The following is a 26,254-nucleotide window of genomic DNA, read 5'->3' on the forward strand; positions in this document are numbered from 1 at the left end:
AAAATGAGTAAACGAAATGCTGAGGAGGCTTTCTCGGTGCAGAACCATCATGCTCCAAATCAACTGCACCATGATGATGATGAAGATATATATACCCATCATCAAGAGGGAACGGCAGCAACAATGATGGAACACAAGAGTGGAGAATCCGAACATGATCGTTTCATTCCGTCCAGTAAAAGGGTGAAAGAAAATAATACATGTTTGGTTGCTCATACAACCAATGCTGATAATTGTAGTAGCAGCAACGCGATGAATGATGAGGATACGGCTGTAGATACTATGTTTTCGAAAATATCTCAGTCGATTGATCAGTACGAATTGGTGCTACGAAAAATTCGAGTATCACAGTCGGGCGTTGGCAATATCTTGTATAGAGATTTGAAACGACTCGGACAAGGTGCCATATCTAAACTTAGGGAGGATTTGGAACGTTCTCATGGCAAGTTGGTTCAATTATTGAATGAACAAACACAATCGTCGAAAAAGAATGAAACAGAAATGAACCAATCCGATGTGAATTATATTGACAAAAATTTGAATCAAGTTCTCCCACCCGATTTGTTGAGCTACATCTTTTCATTTTCATTGTTTTTTGACTTTATTCGAATTTCTCACACATGTAAGCTCTGGAGAAATATTTGCCTCACCAAAGCTGAAGCTCTCACAGCCTTTGACATTTCAGACGATGTTTCTTTTATTAATGGATTATTTTTATTCAACAGATTTATCGAATGGAGAATTGAGAATATTCGTCATGTTAGCATTTATGTGGATGTGTTTGCCAAGTGTGGCCACAAGTTCAATGCCGTGCGTAAAATAGACGCTTTCATTCAACACTCAAACATGGCTGGTTATCCAAATATTGAAAGAGTCAAAAAACTGTATACACGTCAGTTCACGTTCTTTGGCAATATCACGCTCCCAGGTATGTTGCAACGAAATTGAGTATCCACAAATAGGAGATGATTTTTTCATGAAAACGTTGAATACCAAATGGGACCTTTCTCATGCATGTATTCATCCATTTTTCAAATGATTCATTCATACTCTCCTTCAAATGGTAGGACTCGAGTTTTTACAATTTAAAAGCTTTAAAGATGCCATTATCGACTTTTTCCACTTATCCATGTTCGGCCTGGCTCTCGTTGATACACTTCTGCCCATGTTAGATTTCACCAAGATTGATCGAATTCAACTCATTTCGAACTTTAGATTACTTGCCTCGTTCATTCGATTTCAGCAAGATACAGATCCATCCAAAGCTGGAAGTAGAGAAAAAATCAAAACTTTCCTGACAAATATTAATGATCATGTCAAGTATTTAATTTTAACTGCCAAAGACGATGACGAGTATGAAGAGGAAGAAGGAGAAGGAACTACAGAATCATCGCCTGACGAATTTCATTTGGCCTCTCTCGAAAAACTAACTGTAAAGGTTGGATCCTCAAAACTCTTCAAAATGTTGAAATTTAATCCTGCTAAACTCAAATCATGCACAATAGTGAATTGGCTCGCAAAACATACAGTAGATGCATCTGAAATGTCAACCAAATCCGAAGAGGAAAGACTAGAAATTACAGAATTTCATTCCATGTTGGATCGACTCTGCAATGTTTCATGCTTGCGACTTGAATATGTGCCTTTCATATTCTTCAAATCTTATTCATTTGAAAAGTTCACAAATCTCAAATCACTCAAAGTATTAGAAATTGAAGGAGAAGTCATTGAACGATTAGCTCCAAAATTGACATCTCTCAAAGTTCAACGAATTTCCAACTTTACACCACAATGTAAGTATTTACAGAGAGTATTAGTCTTGTCAATATTTTAAATTTCTTACGTGCTTGATCATGATGCACACTGAACATTTCCACGATTGTTCTGAATCATCAATACCACAGTAATTGAAAATTGTACCAAGTTAAAACATTTAGTGCTTGGTTCACGATTTTTAGTAGACGTTGACATTCAAAAACTTAAAACGTTGAAAAAGTTGCACATTCTCAGTTCCCAAAAACACAAGCTCTCGAAATTTAAAATTGAGTCTCCAACCATCGAAGTATTTCTTTGTTATGCTGATATTCGATCACTTGAAGTCACTTGCCCAAATTTATATCGAATTCATTGTGCCAATTCATCACCTATTGAAGAGTTAACGATCAAGACCAACAAGCTTCAACATTTCACGGTAGAGGATACCACCATCAACTCCTTGTCCATACTCTCGTATCCCATCCCCAACCAAACAGCTGAGCAGGTTTCTCCACTGATTCGAGCTGCATTTTTAGATTATGTTCAAGTATGCAAGCAACTTGAGTGCCCCTATTTGAGATGCATCAGCATTTCAAACATGGAAGTGCTCAAAAATATGATTACACTTTCACAAACTCCATTACTCGTGAATATTGTCGTTACTGAAACAATTCTTGACACATCATTGTTGATTCAAGCACTGAAAACGTTTCCCATTGAAACAATTTCCATTTCCAATTGTTCAACCACAGAATGCACAGATAACTCTTTGATGGATTTGGACAGAGTGCAATTGAAAGAAATTCATGTCAAGGAATGTGATTTTGGTGTGTCCAAATTTATTGTGGAAGCATTTTCTAAATTCGAAAATATTGATACACTTGCAATTCAAGATTGTTATTTGGATCCTGAGTTTGTGAGATCAATTTGTCAGCCTACAGAAAATGAGTGGAAAAATTTACAAAGTCTCGAAGTGGACATTTGTGCAAATTTATCTGGTGATGAATTGTGCACGTTATATTCAAATATTGAACATTATGAACATTTGAAAAATTTATCACTCTTGATTTATCCAGATCGTGAAACGGAAAGTCTACACCATGCTAGATTTCCACAAACTTTGGAAATGTTCAACGGTACATTTAACACTCTTGAAATTGTTCCATCCAAGTCGGTCTCTTCGCCCAACGCTTGCCATTTGAAAACTCTCATTATTCAACCATGCCCTAGTTCCAAGTTTTTTAATGTGAATAGTTTATTTCAAGCATTGAATGATTTGTTTGTTGTTGGTGGTGACAAGGACGATGAAAATTCTTCAGAGCATAGTCCACTCTTTGAGTCACAGCTGGAGAATATTTTCACAGATGATGTTCATGAGTTGGATGTTGAGGCACCTCGAATGAGTTTGCTGACTCGTGTCATGAAGAACCTTCCTTCTTTGAGATATGTCTCAAAATCCTTCTTTATTGATGAACCTGTTGATTTGGTGTCATCAAGACCTGACATTAAATTCCAAGAAGATTAATTCCTTTAAGAAGAAATAAACATGATCAATGATGGTTGTTTTTCCTATTACATAAAACTCTCAATAAAACCTTTATTGATTTTCAAAAATTCCAAATTAAAAACAAAAGTCTACTTGGCATATCGAGTTGGAACAAAAGGCATCTTGGTAATCTTTGCAACTTGCAAAGTATTTCTAATTTGAATTCCAAATTCAGTTCCCTCTTTGGCGTATTCACTTTTAATGTAACCCATACCAATTGGGTGATTCAAAATTGGGCTCAAAGTACCGCTTGTCACATAACCAATTTCTTCACCAGTTTTCAAGTCCTTGAATTTGTAACCTTCACGAGCAATGACTGCTGTCTTTCCAGTTCCAACAAGCTCTTGACCATATGAAAAGCCAACTCTCAACTTTTCTACACCTGACTCGAGTTGCTTCTTAATGACTTGTGCACCTGGGAAACCACCTTCTTCACGACGACGTTTAGCAATTGTGAAGTTTAAGGCTGCCTCAATTGGAGTGATTTGAGGTGTCATATCATGACCCATGAGACACAAACCAGCCTCCAAACGCAAAGTATCTCTGCAGCCGAGACCAGCCAATCGAACAAGAGGTTCACTTCCACCAACTTGCAACAAGGCTCTAGACAAGTCAACAGCGGCTTCATCAGGAACAGAAATTTCAAAACCGTCCTCACCTGTATAACCACATCTGGAAACTTGAACAGAGAAGGATGGCTTTTTACTGCCAGGTACTACTACAACTTCATCTGAGCATGTCATGAATTTGAGATTTTTAACTCTGTCTCTTGCTTCATCGTTGGCGAGCAATGGTAATAATGCCTCAACGGCCTTTGGTCCCTGAAGAGCAATCAAACTCTTTCCTGGAATCATGCTAATTTGCAAATCAGATTCTGAGAATGTCTTTCCAGTTCTATCACATTTGAGATTTTTCAATTGATTTTGTAAATGTGCCATGTCACTCTCCACACAAGCAGCATTAATCACCACATAAAAATCAAAATTTCCGTTACTCTCTCCTTTTTTAGTGATCATCAAATCATCCAAAATTCCACCATTTTCATTTGTGAATTGGGTGAGACGTGCCTGACCAATTTTGAGTTGAATGATATTGGCAGGTGTGACTTTTTCGAGAAATTCTTGAGCATCGGCACCAGTAATCTTGACTTGACCCATATGAGAGACATCAAACAAGGCAGCAGAATTTCTGCATTGTAAATGTTCTCTCTTGAGAGCGTCTTTAAATTTGCTCAATTGATACATGACTGGCATTTTGTAACCGGCGAATGGGACAAATGTAGCCTCATGTTCAGCATGGAAATCATAGAGAGAGGTCTTTTTCAAGGCTTCCGATGAATCCATTCTTACGGTTTCATGATGGAAGGAACGTTGTTGAAGAGCCACATTTGGAGAGGCAATAATCTTGTTACAATTGGAGGAGATTCTTCTAGAAGAAGTAATACGGAACATGTTGTAGCTATATTTTGGAAGATGATGATATGAAATATATAATTATGAGATCGAGTGGCTTGATGATATTCAGCTATTGATGATTTCTGCTGATGATCAACGCTGAAGCAAATCAAAATTTTTTTGGTAGTTTTGTACTTTACAACATTTTGTGTTGGAGGACTGGCGTTTTGGGAAAGTAAGAAATATGTATTAAAGGATCATTATTTCGTCGTCTGCCAGAGCAGAATCGTCAACGTGTTTTTTGATTACAATTGCTAGCAAGGGCATACCGTCGTCTGATGTGATCTTACAAGCTTTAAAAGTTGAAATATCCAAATGTTCGCCAATGTACTCAGTGACCACAATAGGCCTGGATTCCATTTGGCTAAGTTGTGTAAATGCAGAGTCTCCAATATCCAAAGTTTTTGCCATTCTTTGAAACAGAGCTGAAGCATTGGGTAGAGGATTAATTTTGAATGTGATCGTCAAATGTCTGTTTCTTGGTGTTGGTTTGTTAATAGTCATGTCTAAATGCTGTGTTAATCTATAAAAGATGGCAAGATGAGTTTGATTTTCATAATGTAAGGGTGAAAACAAATGCTCTGCTTGATGTTGTTGTGGGATATTTTGCAACTCTGTCGATGGACGATTGGAAATACCATCATTGCTCTTTTGGGCAAAGATAAGTCTGTGTTGATCTTCTGGTAGTGGTTCTTGAATAGAATCTCGTTTTACCTTGTTCTCCAATTGTTCTGAGCCAACGACTTTTTCTGATTGAACTGGATCCCGTTGCAAACTATTGTCGGCAAGTGTGGTTGTTGAGGAGACAACAATTGGTGTAGTAATTTTGGATCCGTTTGTTTTTTTGCTAGCAATGTAAGTTCTTAACGCTTGCACATCTTCGTCAGTCATGACATTATTTTGGTGAGCAGGTGGAGTAGCTCCAACGTCGTCGGTTTCTGCATCTCTGATTGAGAGTTTTCGTTTCTTACAACCTAATTGTTCATCACCAGCTATGCAAGAACGAGCTACATCTGCTGACTCCACATGATGATCACTTTGCTTGTGTTCTTTGGAGTGGAGTTTTCTTTTTAAATGGTTTTCCTTTGCTCCATTCTCATCAACCACTGCTATGGACTTTGGAATGGCAACTTCGCCACTAATGTAAGGATCATCCACTTCCACGTTCACAATCTCATGTCCTGAAACTTGAACCCAATCTCTAACACGAAGGGTTACTGACACTGCTCTAAATACAGCATCTCCGTTGAGCATATCCCTAGCAAACAGAACAAAGGGATTCTCCTTCAATACCTCTCCAATGATGTTTGAAGTGGTAGGATTAATTGGTAGGTCAAGGAAAAAACCTCCCGTTACTACTTTGCTTACACTCTTATCTTGAAGTATTTGATCACCTTCCTTCTCAGGTTTGTAGGCGTTTAATATTTTGGAAATAATTCCTGTTTGCTTTCCCTTTCTGATCTCTCTTGAGATTTCTTGGCCTTAAAAAAAATTTTTCTAATAAACCTAGTTCCTAATGTACTAAACTTACGAAATAAAACCGTAAACCTGATGGTGTTAAAGGTTATAGGTCTTGGAGGGTTTGGCATTGCGTATTTTTTTTTTACAGGTTTCAAGGGTGGCGGGAAAATACCCGTTTTCCCATATTCAATTTAATTCACGAACAATAATTGATTTCTTTCACAAATTTTCACTCATGACAACAACTTCTCATCTTGTACGTAATCAGAGGTCTCAAAATTGCCACCACCTCAATCACTCCAAAATGTTCCAAATCAGAAATTACTGTATCAATATCCTTGTACGCTGCAGGTTGTTCCTCAAACAGCAAAGTCTTGTCTTCACAAATGACTCGGGAACCTAGATCTGTAGTAGTGAATGATTGAATACTTTCCCTACTGCCACTACTACTACTACTGCTAGACATCATTCCCACTGATTTTGAACGTTTCCATTTTCTACCAGCGCCGTGAGCAGCACTGAAATTGCATCGAATTTGACTTGCTAAATCTTCGGATCGTCCTCGAACGAGATAGGAAAAGGAACCTCGTGAACCGGGAATGACAAAATACCCTTCATCGGTTGGAGCTGCCCCTTTTCTGTGAATGAATAAAGTTTCATCTGCAATACGCTTTTCAACGACGTTGTTGTGACAAATGTCAAGAATTTGTTGACCTGTTCCATTTAAGCATGTTAAAAATTTTCTTGCAATGAGACCTCGATTGGCACGGGCCCATCTGCATGCATTGTCGTGATGTTTCAAGTAGTATTGTGCATCAGGAGAGTCAGCCAGTAATCCCTCATTTCCAAACTTTTTTTCATGTTCTTCCAAAATGTGATCGCCGAGAGAACGACTTCCACTGTGAACCATCAAGTAACAACAATCTTCAGTAAGGCCTAATTCCTGATGGAAAATTTGTGAATTGCATACTTTTTCAATGATTTGTAATTCTGCAAAGTGATTCCCGCCACCGACTGTTCCTAATTGTCGAATGGCAAATTCGAGAGCCTTATTTTCATAGGTATGAGTGTGTTGTGAAGTCCAAGTCTGCTGTGGTTGTTGCTCTTGTGATACTTCTTCTTTCTCAAGTTGCTCGAGTTCTTCCAGAGAAGGTGTCACATCTGCCAAACTTCCCAAATCCACTTGGAAATATTTTAAATAACGTTCAATAAAATCAGAAGCTTGTTGATCGTCCACTAATGGTTCATGTTGAGTCTCACTGGAAAGTTCTTCATCTTCTACTTCGTGTTGTTGATCTGCTTGAATTGATTGTTGACTTGTTGGTAGTCCACTTTCATCAAATAATTGCTTCTCAATATCGAGAACTGGTCTCGTTTCGTCGCCAGTAATTCCTCCTCTTTCCAAACCATGTAATCGTTTCACCCATTTCTCAACTTGTTTCACACCAGTGAGAGATGACAAATTAGTCTTGTACAAACTCATGCCACAACCAATATCATTTCCAACCAATGGAGGATAAATATAATGTTGAGTAGCAATGGCAGCACCTACTGGGAATGTCTTTCCAGGATGAAGGTCAGGTTCACCCACTAGACGACGAGCTCCTTTGAGAGTTCGAGCTGTTTCTTGAAGTTGCTTGATCGCTCCATCATCGAGCCAACTGTCTTTGATGAGAATGGTCACTTCGGGAGGTGGGGTTGTGCTTTCTGAGAATTGCTGTTGTTGCTGAGGTGTTGATTGTTGGAGTTGCTGAGTAGTAGCTTCTACCTTTCCTTGAAATTTTTGTTTTTCATTGATTGAAAAGACAAAGAAAAGATCATCTGATGGTTTGGCAGTTCCCAAAGTGATTCCTGAACTATTCGATTGATTTCTTCTTGTATCAATAAATTCCGAAATTAAATTTTCAAAATGAGTGGGGTTTGTCAATTCTTGACCAGTTTTTCCATTATAAATTGCAACAATTTTCTTTTTCAAATTTAACTTGGATTTTGCCATCTTTCCAAACTCATCCAAATTTGGAATTTTACTCGAATCCATCATGATAAATTTTTCATCTTTGATTTTCGCATTGTCAGCAATTCGAACTCGGAATTGAATTGATGATGAACTCGCGGTATCGGAGGAAGATGTCGAAGGCATTTTTTTTTGGTTGTGAAATTCCAACTTGAAGTTGTTTTAGTTTTGAATGTTGGCAAGCAATTTCAAATTGGAGTTTGAAATTTAAGGAACGTGTGTTGCAATTCTGCTGTGGTATATTGTATGGGGAAATAGTTCATTATTCTTGAACCATTGTTGACTGCACCACCATCTGGCATTTGACATGTTTAGTAATTTCACATTTTAAGGCAACCTCTTGCACTCTCAAAAAAAACGAAATGAATTTTAACTTTTCCAGTTCTGGTAGCAGCAGCAGTGGAGGAAGTTTCAATCTTCCAAGCAGCAGCAGCAACACCAATCCACAAATTCCTTCTTCTCAACCAACACCTCCTGGAATTCGTTCCTCCAATGTTGGTCATGATGATGTCCATCCTCAAATCAATCCTCCAATTCATATTCCTTCCTCAATCAGTGATGAAGGATCCAGCGGTAGTAGTGGTAGTCAGGTGGGTCCTCATGATCCCATGTTTTCAGGAACGCATCGACCTTCGGAACAGCATCCTCATTTTGATCCCGTATATCCTCATAATCCAATGGGAGATCCTATACCAGATCATCAGAGAGTACCCCATGATTTGGGAAATGAGGACAACATGATGGAAGGACATCACGAGCAATAAAAGAGTTGTTTGGACAGAAATAATAGCTTTGTGGTTCGAGTGGGATCTAGACTTTTGCTTACAACAAGAGGATTCGCTGTTCTGGAATTGTTCCCGAAATTATTCGTGGATAGATTGTTTTATTAATTTCTTATTCCTTGCTTTCGTCTATTTCTTGTTGGTGTGTTGGAAATGATTCATTTGGCATTGAAAATTCCAATGTACAAACCTTTGCCAAAACAATTTTGTAAATGCCATGAATGAGATTTTTTCACTCCCAACTCCGGCCAATTAGAACTGCACGTCTAGACTCTTTCATGAACTCCTTGTAATGATTCTGTTCTGTTCATAGAACAACCTTCAAGAATCCTCAGGAAATCTTTGCAGCATCTGATTCCTTATCGAAAAAAAATGGTAAAACACCTCACCCCATCAGCTTTGGCCATCATCATGTTGGCCATGCTTGCCTTGATGACGATTCATTGTGTGTCATGCAGTGAAGATCCAACAATTAAGAATCATCCGTCATCCGACGTTAATATCACTCCATGGACAGGAAAATGGATGAATGGATTCGTTCAGCTCTCTCCCAATTATTACAGTGCCCGAATTCTTAATGGAATGAGCTTTGATCAGGTGAAATTTGAATTTAAGGTTAGTTCAGGAAGTGCTGTGAATGTTGCTATTAAGAAGAATTCGGTACCTAAAAATTGGCAAGACGTGGATTACAGGTGGTTGGATGAGCAGTCTCAAGGATCATTCCTCTATTCTGGCATTGGCCCAAATGACATTTTCTATGTGATGATTAATGGAGCTTCAGCCACTTGGAATTTGTATGCCTTGAATTTTGAATTCAATTAAGAATAAAGAAAGAGTGGTGACAGTCCTGTAGAGCATATGTTCGGTCGAGATGTTGTTTGGACAGAAAAACTCGAGACCCAATCACAATCTTTATCAATCGTATAATAACGTTAATTGTTCAAAACTCATGAACAATTTGATTATTTCAACATTTGGTTCTTATTGGTCAAGTCTTGTAATACTCTCAAGCGCTGAACGAAGGATGGCACAAACTTGTCATCATATCTCTTAATGAGTTCGATCAATTCGCTTTGTTTCATTTCTCTTGCACATTGAATAATGAACCTATCAGTAAAATCTCTACAATTAATGTCCACCTCCAAAAGTGAAGCAAGGTGGAACAGTGACGGTAGATCCAGTGGTGAATTCTTCAAAGAAGGAATTCTATTGATCAACATGGCACATAAATGTTTCACAATGAATTCCATTTGAAATTGGTGAGCAATTAACAGTACACAAATGAGAGTCGATAAATCAAGTCCTGAATCAAATTTGGAATAACACATTTCCAAGAGGATGCGTAAAATTTCACATCTACTTTTTGGACATGCGTTGAAAAACATTTCAGTCCACTCATCCTGCATCATTAAGGAAAAGTCGTAAAGATTGATCAATGATGATTGAGAAGTGTCGTCATGGTCACGGAATAGGGCTGCTAGAACGGGACTATTTGTTGCAAGTACATGTTTGTGTAAGACTAGCTCTTCCTTATTATTTTCATCTATAATCACAGAAATGTCACTAGTTAACGACTCATTGAAGAGTGTATTGAGACATGAAACAAGATCCTTTTCAATTTCGTGTTCACTCCAATTCACTTGAATTTTGAAAAAATCTGTTTTCGCATCACTAATCTTTGGTTTGATGACAGAAAAGTTTTCTCTATGGGAGTACAATTTCTCAATTTCTGGGTAATTATTTTTCATATAGGAGAGACACTTCTGAACCGCTAAGAGTACCAAGCTATTCTTTGACTTTTTCAGCACCTTAATTGTGAGATAGGTATTGAACTGCTCCAAAATTGGTAGAGAATTTTCTGTCGAGACATTATTGAACAATTCATTGAAAATAAATGCTTTGAAATGAACTCCAATATCTGAAATGTCATTCAACAGAAATACACACGCAGCCAAATCACATGAAATATCTTCCTTTTGTGAGTGAACTCTAATTGTTGTGAGAAATCGATCAAAGATGGAGAATAAATATGATGTATAAGGATCAAGTCCGTCGTCCTCTGCATTTTGATCTTTAGATAGGGTATCTGGCAAAACGAGAGCCAATTCACAACAAATGAATTGCACCAAATGTTTCAACATGCGCATTTCTCGTTCTTTCAAATTTTCAATGAATTCATGATTGGTGAGAAGGGCATGCAAATCAGGTGAAATACTCTTCACCAATGGAAGAGAGACGTGAATGGAAGAGATGTTTCCCATTTGATGATAGTTATTCGTTGTTTCAGGAAGATACTGCTGTTGTAACATGACCACACGCTTTGCAATTTGAATTTCAACGACATCCTTTGGTTTTTCAAGCATGATGAATGTGCAATTTCTTCCAGCAAAAACGTGAACTTGATCATTTTCTTCCCATGTGAATGGAAGCAACATGGGTTTCAATTCTCTGAAAGACTCTCTCGTAGAAGTGTTTCCAAGTCCGAGCTCACCAAACGTATTGCAACCAAAAGAGTACAATTTTCTTTGCGAACTTTTCAGAATGACATGAAAATGTCCACAAATTGCATCCTCAATCCTTTCATTATTTCCCAAAGAAATTCTCTCAAAGTCACGAACTCTGTCAGCAGTGCCCAACATTTCAGCTCCACCACACACCAAGCAGTCACCATCCTCCAAAATAAAAATAATATTATACTTGGAAAAAACAACCTTTTTCACATTGTGATATGAGTTATGGACTGGAATGATGGCATAACATGGCTCAGGAGTTGGCTTGTTCTGGTCAAATTCATACATGTAATTTGACGAATGGGTAATAAATAACGTTCCATCCCCGAAGAGAAATCCAGTATTTACATCTGCTCCAAAAATACTCTTCACAGGCAACCCCTTCGATTGTTGTTTGACTCTTCTTGAAATACTCGTCGGCTCTGTTAAGCGAAAAATACTCTTCCCGTAGATGTTCATTCGGGGATCATCACAAAATAATTCATCCAAGTCGTTTTTTCCACACGCATAGATTGTCTCTTTTTCTGAAATGAAGAATGATTGATAAGGTCCCACGAAAATCTTTCGAATGGGTGAATCAAAATAGGTTGATAAGATTTCCTCAGGCACATTGAGCTCCTTCTTGTGACGAGAGCCAAGTTGTCCAAACTCATTCGATCCACATGAAAATACCCTTCCCTGTTGTGAGAGGAACAAGACATGCTTCTCTCCACATTTGAAATCCACAATTTTGTCATTGGTATGATCTAGATCAGGAAATTCAACAAGAGTCGGTATTTGTCTCGATTCCAAATCTCGGAGGCCCAAAACACCACATACATTCTTTCCGAATGAAAAGACACGGCCTTGATGAGATAACATGAAGTAAAACTCGTGTGAAAGGTCGAATTGTTGAATGGAATCATTGACAGGAGTCAAGAATTCGAGCATATCAATGGATTGAAAATTGCTGCTGTGGTTATGTTTCTGCTCTGCCGTGTCGTTGAACGATTTAAAGGATTGCCATGGAATGGTTTTGCTCCAAAAACCTTGGCCACACCCGAAGAAGTACTGCTGCTTGCATGAGATGTGTTGCATACTATGGAGGTAACAATTTTTTGATTGTGTCCAGAGCTCGAACTTTAAATACATCGAACGTTCGAATCTTGTGGAACACGGTTACACGACCAAACTGTGCATGTTGGGTGTTGCATATTCCATTTCACCTGATTCGAACCTCCTTTGCACAGTGAATTAAAAAATGTTCTTGACACAAAATCACACTTGAATGAATTCAATGTTATTCTTGACCTGTATTCAAATTATTCCGAATAATAATTAATAATTGTTATTAATTTTTACAATCATCCAATCAACAGCTGTCCTTGTAAACTAAAGGAAGAACAGCACAATCACGATTGATGATAAATTTTTCGAAAACAACGGACAACGAGATTGATTTATTCCAATAACGAAAGATTTTTATAGTGCCGCACAAAATACAATTGTGGTGTTTCTACATTATCAATACAAAATCACCACATCTTCATGATGGTGCATGATGGGATGAAAGCTCCGAGACGAGGGCGAGAAATACGAAGGTGAAATGAGAAATTTTTGGCAAATTTTGTCTATTCTTTTCCGAAGCTTTCTTTGCTCTTCCATCAAATTTCAAAGAATCATCAAAAAAAATGCTTCGTCTTGTTGTATTTGTGAAATTCTTTCAAATTCTTTCAAATTTGTTCGGATTCTGTTAAATTCTTTTAAATTCCATCGGATTTTATGGGCAAGACATTTCAAAGTCTTTATTACTATATCTCGTCCAATTTAAGTTGCAAAAAGCACCAACAACTACCCATCGCATATGAGCAATGCGTAATACTTCAGTTTTGCTTTGGGTTTTGATTCTAATTCGTTCTTTGCAAGATTTGAATATCTTGATTTCCCTGAACTTATTTTCTACTCTAATACGAACACTAGAGAAAATTTTGCGCAAGGATGGGTCGTCTGGAGGAGTAATTACACGAGGAAGCCCTTTAAAACCACTGTCGCCAAAAATGAATTCTGATGCATCCATTTCACTCAACCAATGAGAAGAGGTTTTGTTGAACAATTCATTATCATTAACTCTTCCTGGAAAACAAGGCGAAAGATATCCAATATGGCCAGAAGGAGTCATTGCCATCAGGATTGTGATGCTGTGTTGGTTTTTTTTTGCAGAATAGAATTCAAAATCCAAAATTGCGGAATCACAACAAAATGCAGGCTGTTCTGATCCGTCTATTATTATGGTAATCAAATGCTTAAAATATTCTTCACTATTATCCATTCTGAATTGCAAGGTTTGCATACATATATAACGTTTTAGCTCGATATACAACCAATCAAGAACTCTAATTCTTATAGTGGTTATTGCTCGTTTTTCAATTTGAAAAATGCAACTTAAAAATTGGTCCGTACAATATTGCCGCAAATGTGTAAGTGTTATCATAATTTCATCTTCCACTGGAATTTCTATTGGTCTTCCTAACGCATTGAGTCGTGTTTGCTTTCTCAATTGGATTAATTCATGAAAACCTTTTTCACATATTCCAGTAATTTTATGAATTACATTGCAATCAATGACATACTGAGTGAAATTACCTTCGAAAACATGAGGAGAATTTGAAATATTAGAAAAATTTATTTTTTGATCAACTTACTTGGAGTGGTATGAGTTTCAATTACATCATGCTCACATTCATCATCCGTTTCACTTTCATCAATAATTTGATCTTTGGTTCGTTTTTTGGATGATCTGTTAGTTACGGATGAATTGGGGTTAGTTTTTTTCTTTTTACCTGATTTATGGGAGCAATAATGGCGAACCAAGTATTTGATTAAGTGAGAACCTTTACAGAAAAAAATATTAGACTCGGTTTGACCTTTTTTTTCCTTAATGTAAAGGGTTCCCTTACAAACAGCGCCACACATTGAAGAAGAGTCAACATTTTTACAACCACTACACATAACGTCTTCAATAGCATTCTCTTCATCAGATTCTCCATCAAGAATTGACTGCTTTGAATCATTGGTTGAAATGACCTCATCATTGATTTTGTCAATCATTTCAGCCAATCTTTTATTCTCAGTGTTGTCCAGAGCATGAGATTTCTTGCATAGTATTAGTGTTCGATATTTTCCGACGTAAATTTTGGGGAATCCTTTGGCAGCCGTACGGATGGTGCAACAAATACATTCTTTACCGCTAAGTTTATCAGGATGAAGCTTTGGAGAGACATCTTCGCTGAAAGTCCCTAAGGATTGTGTTTGAGACATTGATCCCAATGTCGCTGGAGCCGTTACAGACCTTCTTTTATGGGGAGTGGTTGAATTTTGTATTTTGTGGAGAAAATCACCATCATGTGTCTTTATTCCTTTACATATCAAACATGTGCACAGTGGAATCTCTTCATTGGCAACACATGACTGATGATAGCATTTGGGAATGTGACGATTGAACGCAAATGCATCAATGTTGGTGTTGCAAATAGGACAATTTTTCTCCATGGTGTGCTGCTGTTTTTTTATCTGTTTTTGACTGAGGATTCCGTTTGCTTCTTCACGTTTTATGAATTTCCGTTCAAATTTTCGGAATTTTGCAAAACTGATTGGAAATACCGAGAAAGAGGCTGAAGCATTCGGAAAGCATGGGAAAGTTATGAATTGTCTAAAATTTTCTGGTGTTTTTGCAATTTCCTTCGTATTTCTTTCCCATACCCCCGTAAGTACAACCTTCTGCCGAGAAGAAGTATTTACAAGGTTTTTTGCCTTGCAATGTGTGGTCACTTGTGGATTCATCACCAGCAATAACAGACTCAATTAAGTCAAAATCGATTGAGGATACTGATGAATTGTTGGTTTCATTATGACTGTCATGCTGTAAAGGATGTTGTTGCTGTTGTTGGAAGAGTTGGAATCCAATACTATTTTGGAACGAATTTAGAACAGTTGGACAGGACATGGACATGAACCGACGTGACAATGGTGATGATGGTTGTGGTGATATGTTGAGATGATTGTTTAGTGCTGGCTGTTGTTGGTAGTTGTGGTGATGATGATGATGATTCTGTTGACCACTCACATGATGGAAGGAGTTGAATTCTTCCATGTCATCCGACAGTACCTTGCCGACGACTGATCGAACAAACATGTTCACATTGATTCCATCGTCATGACTGAGATGTTGAGAACGACTGTGATTGTGACCCACCTTGGGAGAATCAAGTAATAGCATGGTGGGATCCACGTGTTCTTCAGCCATATTTGTCATGACGTTATTTGAACAAACACTAGTGCGAGAGGGAATTTCAAGCTCTGTTGGCACTGAATTCGTTTGAGTAGGTCCAAACACCGAGTTGAAAGTACTGGTGGCAGCAGATCTGCCTCTCACAGACGAGTTGTGTCCCATAAGAGATATGTCATCCATAGAGGATGAAAAGTCAAAAGACGAGGAACCTGTGGTGATTCTGCGTTGGTGGGTGCCGAGTTGGTGATGATGACTGTTGGAAAGAAGAGAAGTACCGAAATGTTGATGATGATCTTGTTGCGGTATGGTATTGTTAGGATGTTGTTGGGAATGATGATGATTACCACCCGAAGAGGATAACCATGTGGTCATGTTGTTATTCGCACTGTTCATACTTTGACTCTTGGTGTGATGATAACCGTTAGGTTGAGGAGATGATGATGAATGATTTCCTCCATTGAAACCCATCACATAATTCGGAGGACTCATTCCCATCCATCCTGTTGCAGCCGTACTCGTGCTCAGTAGAGATGAATTGGTGCTGTTCACGCTATTATAACTCCCAATACTGCTGCTACTCAAATCGGAAGCGTTAGAAAAACTTGATGAAAGTAAACCAGCACCATCCGACATGTAGGAAGATGATCCTAACGTATTCCTCTCCGCCGTGATATGATGATCAAAACTTCCATGATGATGATCGTGTTGATCCTTTCTGAACGGAATATTCATGATGATATCCACACACAAAATAAACACAATGATGATGAAAAGAATTGACTCTGTGGGCGAGATCTTTTCTAAAACATCACGGAGAGTGAGTGCCCAAAATCTCTCTCAAAGATGTCCACTTGGATGATACTCGAGTGAGCAGCGAGAGACGATGAATCTAACTGTTACAGGTGCAGCAGTTGTTAACGTTGAAAATAATCTCCGTATGCTTCCTATTCTGTATCAACAATTTTTTTTCTAAAAACAACTTAACATGCTCGACAAGGTTCCAACTTGGAAGAAAAATTCTCATCATCAAATCCTCAGATCGGCATGGTAAGAAGAAACAAAAAGGAGTTTTAAAAGATGAATGTATTAGCCTTTGTGTACATTGTTCCAATCAAGGAGGATGATGAAAATCTTTTTTGAGGACATTTAAGGCTGGTAACGGGAAATCATATTTACTTCAAGTACACAAATTGAACTTTTTCATTTCGTTGTGACTTGAGATTTTGTGTTTCAGTGCCAAATCAAAAAAAAAGTTCATCGAATCCTTCTCTCCGATTTTCTTTGACAAACTTTTTCAAATGCCTTTGGAAACATCTGTCAATGAGCATAAAAATTGTGAAAGAACTGTCGACCATAACTCTTTCCAAGAACAATATTCTGAAAACAACACTTCGGAACAATTTATTTATGAACAAGCTCCCTATGTCCATCGTGGTATGATTCACAAAAAACCATCATCTGATTCCGACTCCAAATCCAATCATTCCATTTTATGGCAGTTTCTGAAACAACTTTCTCCTCAGACTGATTTGCTCAAAATGTGTTCGCCAGTGTTCTTATTAAGACCCATTTCAACTCTTGAATTATTTACTTATTATTGTGAACCAACCGCTGGTTTGAAAGTATTGAGTTTTTTGGACAAGAAATTGGATCGAATGTTGATGTGTTTAATGTTTGCGTTAGGATCCTGTTCGAATACGAGGGGAGATAGTTTTGAAGGAATTAAACCTTATAACCCAATTTTAGGAGAAATTTTTAAAGCAAAATGGAAACCTTTGAATCCATTCGAACATGATTTGGCAACTGACAGCTGTTCAAAACCCTCTCAAACTCTCCCTTGGTTTTCTAAATGGTTGTCCTCTCAATCAAATTCACATAATTTCTCTACTCTCCATCATTGTCTCTTCCAATCGAATACTTCAGTTTTGGCCGAACAAATTTCTCATCATCCACCAGTGAGTGCGTTTTATATGGAAAACTCGGAAGCAAACTTTAAAATGGAATCCACGTTTCAAATTGTAGTGAAATTTCGAGGAAATTCCGTTGCAACATGTATTGCTGGAAGTCATGTGTTGAATGTCAAATGTGGAGTGCAAAAGGATTTGGAAGAAGAGTATTCATTTGTATTACCAAATATGGTTGTCAATGGACTGTTTTTTGGTTCGTCCCATGTTTCGAATGGTGATGTGTTGAAAATTTCATGTCCACAGAGTGGACTAGAGGCGAACATTTCCTTTAGTGGACAAAATGATATTAAGGGAGAACTTGTACAATGTAAGAATCAGAAATTATTTACTTTTAAGGGAAACGTTGGAGGTAAAATTTTCATGACACCATGTCAACCTTTCGACATGTTATGTGAACAAAGTGAACTACTACCATTCATCCATGACGCAAGTACCGAATTGAATGCCGATTTCAAATATTCCTCCAAAAAGACGAACAACCATCGATGGTTATTCTATCAAGCGTCATTAACGAATGCCATCCCAGAATTTTCAAACAAACTTTGTGTGAAACCTTTGCATGAACAAGCTGAAAATGAATCTCGAAAAGTATGGCATCCCCTTACGTATGCTCTTCAAATGGGAGATTTGGATGGTGCCTATCAAGAGAAACACCAAATTGAACAAGTACAACGAGAAAAACGAATGGAAGAGAATCAAGCGTTTGAGCCCAAATATTTTAGGTTGAAAGAAAAGACAGTGAAAGTGAGTGATCAACTGCAAATTCCTCTCTATGAACACAAGTGAATTCAGTGAAATCAATGAAAGAAGGAACTGAGAACTTGTGCAAATAAATTCTTCTTCTTGCTTGATTCAATAAAAAAAAACCAAAAATTTTGAAAACAATGTCCTTGGTCGCTTCTTCTCAACAACCACCTCTGGTTCCTGCCATTTCTTGTCTATGCTTCAATAAGGATCGTTCACTTGCAGCCTTATCTCCAGCAAATTCTGAAATTCACATTTATGACACTTGTCAGTCTGAAAGTTTTCAAGATTGGACACTTCAACATGTCCTTTCCGAACATGCGAGTTACATTACTGCACTCGATTGGGCTCCAAATTCCAACAAGCTCTTGTCTTGCTCCCAAGATAAAAATTGCTTTGTTTGGGAATTTCATTCATCTGAAAACAACGACAAAGGAGAATGGAAACCAATTCCTGTGTTAATATACATTTCAAAATCTGCAACATGTTGTAAATGGTCTCCCGATGAATCTCGTTTTGCTGTGGGAAGCTCTTCGAAAACTGTTTCTATTTGCTGCTATGATAAGGAAAATAGATTTTACTATTCAAAACGATTTACCAAACATAAAAGTACTGTCACTTGTCTCGCATGGCATCCACACGATCCAACACTGCTTTTGACCGGATCATGTGATTTCAAAAGTCGATTATTTAAGGTGCATATGAATGAATTGGATGGTAAAAACCCTAACAAAGATCAAAAATTTGGAGATTGTTTGGCAGAATTCCACTCCAAAGGTTGGCTCCATGATGTTCAATTTTCACCCAGTGGACGATGGATTGCATTAGTGGCTCATGATTCTACGGTTCAGTTTGTGGATTTGAATAATTTTGATTTCAAAAACCAATTAGCTCAACCATTGCACTCGGCTCAAATTGTTCGACATTCCAAATTACCATTCACGAGAGGTCTCTTTTTATCGGATCATTCATTCATTGCTGTTGGTCATGATTGTGTACCTTATGCTTTTGCTTTGCAAGAAGGAACTTCTCAATGGATTCTCAAAGGATCGTGTGACGATGGAAAAGGTGTGACAACTCCTCAATCATCATCTGGACAATCAGTGCCATCTGTCAAAACGGTTATTGGTCGTATCCAAGCACAAAATGTCATTGGATTACATAATTTGCAAAATTTACAAATCCCAACGACTCGACACTACCGATCAATCACATCCATTTGTTCGTTATCATCCATGAGTTCCTCTCAAAAAGAGTTCTGCATTCAAAAGTTCTCAACAGCTGCCTTAGACGGAAGAATTGTGTATTGGAATTTGGATGAGTTGAGCAAGTCCTTAGGAATCTCATTGTATTGATCAATATTGGTATACAATTTTGTAAATTATAAATTATCAAAACAGTTCAAATCATGACCTGTTAAAAATTCTATTGCCCACACGTGAAGAGTGTTATTCAAGTTTCATGACTTTGAAAGAAACAAATCCGTCATAATTCACTTCTACAATTTTGATTTTCAAGCGAACAGTGGCACCTTCATCGATGCGAATGGTTGTGAATGTGAAACGATCATCAATGAGATGGTCACACAGCTCTCTATTCTCTCCATGAATTAATTTCAATAAAGTATTGGTTGCTTCCAATCTTGTTTTCACATCCTGCTCAACGTCCTCAAATGTCTTGTCGCATCCCTCAGCCATAATGTTGATATTCACAATTTTCAAATTTGGTAAATGTTGGAATAATTGTTGAATAGTCATATTTGCTGGGAGTGATTCAGAGTGGCCATTTAAAATTTCAATGCAAGGATATTTCTTGTGAATAGACTGCAAGGTCTTTTCAGCTCTCTTTGATTCATTATTTACTTTATCATCTCCCGTTTCATCATTCTCTTCTTGATCGCCATCTTCTTCATTCTCTTCTTGATCGTCGCCTTCTTCATCTGTATTGAACAAGTAGTTCAAGTCAAAATTTCTCAGTCTTAGTTTCATGTCATTCAAAAAGTCCTGTATGGAATAATCATCGCCTTCATATTCCTCACTTGTTGAGAAATAGACAAGATTTGTACATTTTGCAGCAATCTCTCTCAAGTCTTCTTCGTAGGGCATACCTCCATCGAAATGTAAACTTTCAAGTTGAGTCATTGAGTTGAAAATTATTGGCACATTTCCACTTTCATGCAAATATCGTTCACCAAATTTCAAATCCAACAATTTCTTACAATTGGTGGCAATCGATTGAAACAGCTCATTAGAATAGCACATGTGATACCCCATAGTGAGCTTTTTCAAGTTTGGAATGGTCTTGAACAGATAATCAAAATTTTCTTCGGGAAAGTAGTACAACAGATCCAATTCTTCCAAGCTGTCAAAAACAAGGTGGTCTCCAAATGGCTGTGTACAACAGAGACCACATTTCAACGACTTGAGTTTTGTGCAATTGGTGAGAAGAGTCTTGTAGAGCATGTATGTCAAGGACTGAGGCGGCATTTCATTGGAGTAGTCTTCCCACGAATCCAACGAAGGTACTTCCAAATGCTCCAAATTCTTCAAGGTTGAAAACCAAGCCAGCAGCACTTGCATTTCGTCCTGTTTCAAGTTTTTCACAAAAGTGTGAAAGGAACAACCAAATCTTAATCGTTTCAGTCCTGTGAATATTCCAGTTTGTAATGCAAATTGAAACATTTCCATCGAGAAATTCATCTTAACCAGATCATTGCAATCACCTTCCCTTCCCAAATCCAAATATTTGCATCCATTCACTGGATTGCACTTGTGAATGATTTTAAATAATCTCAACATGAAATCACTCGAGAATTGAATATTCTTTTTAGTGGCATAGTATCGTGTGGGGCATCCTGTGGGTTTGAATCCTAACGAAACCTTTTCATAGAGTGAATGGAAATTACGGCCATCTTGTTTTTCATTCTTCTGTTCCTTTTCATTGTGCACGAGTATGCTGTTCTTTCCATCATCATGATGAGAAGCTTGTTGATCATTCGGAATCAACACCTTGTTGTCCAAAGCATCCAAAGCAATTCCTCCGGTGAGTTCATAACATCGTCGACAAGTTCTCATGATACTTCCGAGAAGATCATGGAGCGGATGAAGAAATGAAAAAACATGAGCCAACGAGTCATCATCTAATTTCAAAAGACTCACCATTCCATCATGATGATGAGTTTGTAATTGTTGATCCGAATCGATAGAAACAATCACGGAGGGGTCTTGTTCATGAACAGTAGGAGGAGTGTGTTTCACTTTTTTAGTACAGGTATTCAGGTCGTGGTTGTTGGTGGTCGAAGTGAGTGAGACTTGATCCGAGGGTCGTTTCATGGTGTTTGTATATTTTTTTTTCTCGAAAAGAATGGAATTTCAAAGTCCCGAACGATTACATGAAAAGGCAGATCAGATCTGAACAAAACATCAATAGTTTCATGTTAAGAAATTACCAGAGGTAATGCTGCAACGATTACAATTCCGTACACAAGAATACTTTTCTGCCTTGTTGGTAGACTCCATCGTAAGCTAATAGGTGTTCAAATGGGGTGTGTTTTGACAGCCAGCGATGTTTCCCAACCAATAAAACACATAGTAACGGATCCAATCAGAACTTAATTCCTGAAGTTCATTTTGTTTTACAAGACGCCCAAGAATTCTATATTGCCACTACGGATGCCATGACTTACGGTCATCAGTTTGTGGAGTTCAGTAAAATAGAACGTCCATCCCAAAGAGACAGTTCATACACTCACACATCTGAGAGCTTTTGGGGAAATTTGGAAGAATGTTTAACAAGCCATGAACCTGTTCGAGGTGAATTCGATAACAATTTAGAACTCTAAATGGAAGACGTGTTGAACGAACAGGCACGCGATTTCATGAAGCAGGTAACAGTGGTGGATGTACTTTGTTGAATTTAGTGTTATCTGACGTGTTTGGAAATCCTGATAATTTTACCAAGAGGATCTGTAAAGTTGGAAGATTTCAGATACAATCTTCATGAGTTGGAGGAAGTAGACTTTTTATACTTTTTATCAGGAAACGGAAGTTATAATTATGTGTCTGCTCATCGTTGTTTGAGGTTTCCATTGCGAACACGTCCTGCTATCATTCGGGCGAGGAATATTGCAAATGAATTGTTTTCCAAAGGTGGACCATTGTTCGAGGAAGAAAAGACCATGACTGCATTGGAGGGTTCTGAACAGCTTTGGAAATTGTTTTCATCAGAGAAGGCAATAATGCACTTACAAGATAAAATCGGCCAAGTGTTGCAAAAGGTGACACATAATATTGAAGCGTTCAAGAAGCATATAATTACTTGAATAAGAATTCATCCGTGTCGATAAAATAGAGTTCGGTGTTGTTTTGAAATGAATGAGTGCGAAAACATCTTCTAATGCTTGGTCTCCTCATATTTTCTTTTTTTGTTTTATTTGCATGCTCTTGCTCACGAATTATTCTGTTATCTCTCAACCTGATTTAAATAGTAATATTGTTAAGCCAGAGAAAATAAAGTAAATAAAACACTTGGATTCGTATGTGACCTGGTAATGATGTAGTAATCGCAATGTTAGTTGCATTTGATTACGTTTCCAACGGTTGACAAGTGTCGTTCATGACATTTCCCAAATATAAAGCACACAATCCAAATCAATCGTTTAAAATCATGGTTACACCAATCAATTGCACATGTGTTTGTTCATTTTCAATACCATCATTAATTTTGTCCATAATATTAATTTTGTTTTTTCAACCAATGATCATTCCAATAATATTCAACAAAATTCTTTCGTTCCGATCATGAACTCACTCCAAAAAAAACATACCATACTTCCGAAACTCTTTCCGACGATACAATGCCAATATTTTCCATACACTTCATCAAATTGTTTTTTAATAAACGATGCAATATCCTTTTCGATTGTATATTTTTCCATGGCTTGTTTTGTGACCGTTACTGCCATGTCTTTCATTTCTTCGGTCATGTCGACGGTTTTAATGACTATTTCCGAGGATGTTGTCGAGGACGATGCTGCTGATGTGTTCAGACCCGATGAAGATGCTTGATGTTGGGACATTTTTTTTGTAAAGTGTGAAAAAATAGCTTTTAGTTTGAAATGATATTAATAAATATTGCAATAATTGAATCAATGAATACCACGCTCCAACACAACCAAAGCATCGATCTCCTTATCATACACACATTAATACACAGTAGAATTCTCAGAAACTTTCTTCACATAATCCTCTCCCTTTCTATAACTACCGTAACCAGTTTTTGGTTCAGTATACACATAGATCATCAAGACACCATTCGAATGGCCGACCATTCTCATTGTGGCAAACATGGCCAATCCCTTCTTTTCAACTGTAAGTGGTATTTCCAAAATGTGTGTAATTTCCTTATTCTTTGCATGAGCTTCAGGCACAAGATCCTTCTTTTCTCCAATTTCCACTTTCGAATATTCCTTTTTCATTTCACGAAAACGTTCTTCTGTCAAATTCTTGGAAACTTGATCCCAATTCAATTCACCAATTTTACAATAAGTGACTACAATGACATGTCCAGTGTTCATGTTGGCCAACACTGCTGCATGAGATCCGGAAACTTCACTTGAGGAGAGCATGGTGAAATCTTTGGGGACACATAATTGTGCAGCCAAATTAGGGTTGGTTCCGAGTGGAATGTAACTGTACTCATGATCCAACACGTATTGTTCGTGTCGACATAATTTGTACGAAATGTACAAGGTACCACTTTTGACATCTTGTAATTTTAGAGTTTCTTCATAGACCTTTTCGTGTTCGAGTTTGTCGTTGTGAAGGATCAATTCGGCTTTGCCAATGAAATCCTATATGAAATATATATTTTTCAGAAATTTCAGATATTTTCATCATCATCCGAGATCAATAAATCCAAATCAGGAATTCATGAATTATTGCATCAGAAAGAAGAAATAAAAACAATGAACTCACGTACATCTCGGGAAAGCATATCCCAATCATAGACCTTGAACAACAACTTGATTCCTTCATTCTTCTTATCCAAATAATCCAAATGATAAAAAGTCTTGGTTTCATTCCACTCCGGATTCAAATTCTTTTTCTTAACACTCGTCTTTTGTTTCCATCCTTTAGCAATATCTTTCAGATAGGATGGAATGGCATCGGTTGAAAGAGATTTGGCTTGAACCAATACATAGGGATCACTTTTACCATTGAAATCTGCAGCTTCAAGATCGGCAGCACGTTTTACAGTTATTGAGAGAGAATCTAAGAAGGCGAAAGGCATGCTGGGTGATGTTAAAAGGAATCAAGAGGAATCGTTTTCAATGATTTTTTTTTGATGTTGTGATGGAAATGCAAGAAAAGTTCATTTTAATTCTAAAGTGGAATCAAGAAAGAGCGTTTTTGTTTTTTGAAACATTTGTAAAATGGAAGGTCGATCTTTGTGAACACAGTCAGAACAATGAAGAAGCGTCTTGGAGCGAGAGATGGTTAACAGGTCACTCAATGCTACGACTTTATCGATTGTTCCTTTGAATTTCGGTATTAAATAATTCATGCCAGCAATGCAATGAAAAAGAGTCAATTTCTGAAACAATTTACTTTCACATGTTACAACAACAATCAACTCATTTCCAAATCATTGTGTGCTTCTTAATAAACACACTTCTGACCAAACAATCTTGCCCATGAAAAAGCACCAGTTGGAATACAACGAGGACCCCATTCAGAATCTGCCATTTCTTCTGCGTCCTCTTCTTGCTCCTCTTCTTCAAAGGCATCTTCTTCGAGTAATTCCTTCCAAGCAGCACGAAGCACTTGTAATTCTTCCTTTAATTTCTGTTTCAACAATACGGAATCTTGTTTATGACGAGTTTCCATATTCTTTTTCATTCTTTCAAGTTGTTCGACAATTCTTAAATCAGCCATTTCGACCACACTCTTCTCAGCAGACTTTCGTGCTGGTTGAATCAACCAACGTTTGTTTTGACGTTGTTCTTGTTCGAGATTTTGACGAATGGTTTCAAGAGATGCATCGGTTGGTAATAAATCAGCTTGTGGAGATGATCTACGAAGTTGAGAAAGGAGATGTCTCAACTCGGATGCAAGGTTGTTTTGTGGATGGACAGCTGGCAAAATATCATTTTGTTGTTGTGCATGTGAAACGTTCAAACTCAACAAGGCAATGATGACAAGTGCCAAAACACTACACACGACGATGGATTTCATGTTTTTTTCAATGGTCTCAGGTTGATAACGTTGGAAGGACTCTTTAAATACGTGCTTTGAAATTTCTTGATGTGTTGCATGGTTGTGGGGGAGTTCAGTTCGTGTTTTCAGTTAATGGAAGTGACTGTAACCAATTCAACACTTCCAAATCTGGCTCTATTACAACAATGATTTGCTTGAACATCAACTTTGATTATCTATCTGATAATACAGTAGTTGATAAGATTCCTGTCCTATCCAACAATTAAAAAGACCAAGTCCTAAAGAAATATAAATTGTCCAAAAAGTTGCAATCTTTCCATCTGTCATTGGTTTCAACTTACATTTGAAAACACAATTCTCGAGCGGTCGAATAATTGAATTATTGTGTCCATCCTAGTTTTCCTCTCTTCCAGGTAAATTGAATTGTGATATTCTCCAAAATAAGGTTGGAAATCAATTGGGGTGATGAACATGCTGAGATTATGATATAAAATTCTCCGTAAAGTGAACAGCTACTACTGGCTGAAAGTACTCCAA

The 26,254-nt window shown here is 37.5% G+C and overlaps 15 protein-coding genes across 15 annotated transcripts; 5 read left to right on the forward strand and 10 right to left on the reverse strand.

Annotated features, from left to right (window-relative positions):
- Positions 1-3: 3 nt before the first annotated feature.
- On the forward strand, positions 4-3,280 carry C9374_012102 (uncharacterized protein; the record flags this gene model as incomplete). The annotated part of the gene is made up of 3 exons (XM_044687832.1): positions 4-928; positions 1,068-1,793; positions 1,905-3,280. The coding sequence occupies 3 exons, from the start codon at positions 4-6 to the stop codon at positions 3,278-3,280; spliced, it is 3,027 nt and encodes a 1,008-aa protein (XP_044542669.1).
- A 110-nt stretch (positions 3,281-3,390) lies between these two features.
- On the reverse strand, positions 3,391-4,752 carry C9374_012103 (uncharacterized protein; the record flags this gene model as incomplete). The annotated part of the gene is made up of 1 exon (XM_044687833.1): positions 3,391-4,752. One exon carries the CDS (start codon positions 4,750-4,752, stop codon positions 3,391-3,393), a length of 1,362 nt encoding a protein of 453 aa, XP_044542670.1.
- Positions 4,753-4,944: 192 nt separating this feature from the next.
- C9374_012104 (uncharacterized protein) lies at positions 4,945-6,344 on the reverse strand (the record flags this gene model as incomplete). The annotated part of the gene is made up of 2 exons (XM_044687834.1): positions 4,945-6,236; positions 6,287-6,344. The coding sequence occupies 2 exons, from the start codon at positions 6,342-6,344 to the stop codon at positions 4,945-4,947; spliced, it is 1,350 nt and encodes a 449-aa protein (XP_044542671.1).
- A 101-nt stretch (positions 6,345-6,445) lies between these two features.
- On the reverse strand, positions 6,446-8,356 carry C9374_012105 (uncharacterized protein; the record flags this gene model as incomplete). Its single annotated transcript, XM_044687835.1, has 1 exon — positions 6,446-8,356. One exon carries the CDS (start codon positions 8,354-8,356, stop codon positions 6,446-6,448), a length of 1,911 nt encoding a protein of 636 aa, XP_044542672.1.
- Positions 8,357-8,592: 236 nt separating this feature from the next.
- C9374_012106 (uncharacterized protein) lies at positions 8,593-8,994 on the forward strand (the record flags this gene model as incomplete). Its single annotated transcript, XM_044687836.1, has 1 exon — positions 8,593-8,994. The coding sequence occupies one exon, from the start codon at positions 8,593-8,595 to the stop codon at positions 8,992-8,994; it is 402 nt and encodes a 133-aa protein (XP_044542673.1).
- A 390-nt stretch (positions 8,995-9,384) lies between these two features.
- Positions 9,385-9,834, forward strand: C9374_012107 (uncharacterized protein; the record flags this gene model as incomplete). Its single annotated transcript, XM_044687837.1, has 1 exon — positions 9,385-9,834. The coding sequence occupies one exon, from the start codon at positions 9,385-9,387 to the stop codon at positions 9,832-9,834; it is 450 nt and encodes a 149-aa protein (XP_044542674.1).
- A 140-nt stretch (positions 9,835-9,974) lies between these two features.
- C9374_012108 (uncharacterized protein) lies at positions 9,975-12,452 on the reverse strand (the record flags this gene model as incomplete). Its single annotated transcript, XM_044687838.1, has 1 exon — positions 9,975-12,452. The coding sequence occupies one exon, from the start codon at positions 12,450-12,452 to the stop codon at positions 9,975-9,977; it is 2,478 nt and encodes an 825-aa protein (XP_044542675.1).
- An 829-nt stretch (positions 12,453-13,281) lies between these two features.
- On the reverse strand, positions 13,282-14,819 carry C9374_012109 (uncharacterized protein; the record flags this gene model as incomplete). The annotated part of the gene is made up of 2 exons (XM_044687840.1): positions 13,282-14,144; positions 14,204-14,819. 2 exons carry the CDS (start codon positions 14,817-14,819, stop codon positions 13,282-13,284), a joined length of 1,479 nt encoding a protein of 492 aa, XP_044542676.1.
- A 391-nt stretch (positions 14,820-15,210) lies between these two features.
- Positions 15,211-16,521, reverse strand: C9374_012110 (uncharacterized protein; the record flags this gene model as incomplete). Its single annotated transcript, XM_044687841.1, has 1 exon — positions 15,211-16,521. The coding sequence occupies one exon, from the start codon at positions 16,519-16,521 to the stop codon at positions 15,211-15,213; it is 1,311 nt and encodes a 436-aa protein (XP_044542677.1).
- A 566-nt stretch (positions 16,522-17,087) lies between these two features.
- Positions 17,088-18,542, forward strand: C9374_012111 (uncharacterized protein; the record flags this gene model as incomplete). The annotated part of the gene is made up of 1 exon (XM_044687842.1): positions 17,088-18,542. The coding sequence occupies one exon, from the start codon at positions 17,088-17,090 to the stop codon at positions 18,540-18,542; it is 1,455 nt and encodes a 484-aa protein (XP_044542678.1).
- Positions 18,543-18,640: 98 nt separating this feature from the next.
- On the forward strand, positions 18,641-19,855 carry C9374_012112 (uncharacterized protein; the record flags this gene model as incomplete). Its single annotated transcript, XM_044687843.1, has 1 exon — positions 18,641-19,855. The coding sequence occupies one exon, from the start codon at positions 18,641-18,643 to the stop codon at positions 19,853-19,855; it is 1,215 nt and encodes a 404-aa protein (XP_044542679.1).
- A 93-nt stretch (positions 19,856-19,948) lies between these two features.
- On the reverse strand, positions 19,949-21,832 carry C9374_012113 (uncharacterized protein; the record flags this gene model as incomplete). Its single annotated transcript, XM_044687844.1, has 1 exon — positions 19,949-21,832. One exon carries the CDS (start codon positions 21,830-21,832, stop codon positions 19,949-19,951), a length of 1,884 nt encoding a protein of 627 aa, XP_044542680.1.
- Positions 21,833-22,968: 1,136 nt separating this feature from the next.
- Positions 22,969-23,577, reverse strand: C9374_012114 (uncharacterized protein; the record flags this gene model as incomplete). The annotated part of the gene is made up of 2 exons (XM_044687845.1): positions 22,969-23,043; positions 23,326-23,577. The coding sequence occupies 2 exons, from the start codon at positions 23,575-23,577 to the stop codon at positions 22,969-22,971; spliced, it is 327 nt and encodes a 108-aa protein (XP_044542681.1).
- A 126-nt stretch (positions 23,578-23,703) lies between these two features.
- Positions 23,704-24,791, reverse strand: C9374_012115 (uncharacterized protein; the record flags this gene model as incomplete). The annotated part of the gene is made up of 2 exons (XM_044687846.1): positions 23,704-24,351; positions 24,480-24,791. The coding sequence occupies 2 exons, from the start codon at positions 24,789-24,791 to the stop codon at positions 23,704-23,706; spliced, it is 960 nt and encodes a 319-aa protein (XP_044542682.1).
- Positions 24,792-25,159: 368 nt separating this feature from the next.
- On the reverse strand, positions 25,160-25,735 carry C9374_012116 (uncharacterized protein; the record flags this gene model as incomplete). The annotated part of the gene is made up of 1 exon (XM_044687847.1): positions 25,160-25,735. One exon carries the CDS (start codon positions 25,733-25,735, stop codon positions 25,160-25,162), a length of 576 nt encoding a protein of 191 aa, XP_044542683.1.
- Between the last annotated feature and the right edge of the window lie 519 nt (positions 25,736-26,254).

Source organism: Naegleria lovaniensis (assembly GCF_003324165.1).
Source record: "Naegleria lovaniensis strain ATCC 30569 chromosome Unknown tig054, whole genome shotgun sequence".
NCBI lineage: Eukaryota > Heterolobosea > Eutetramitea > Acrasida > Naegleriidae > Naegleria > Naegleria lovaniensis.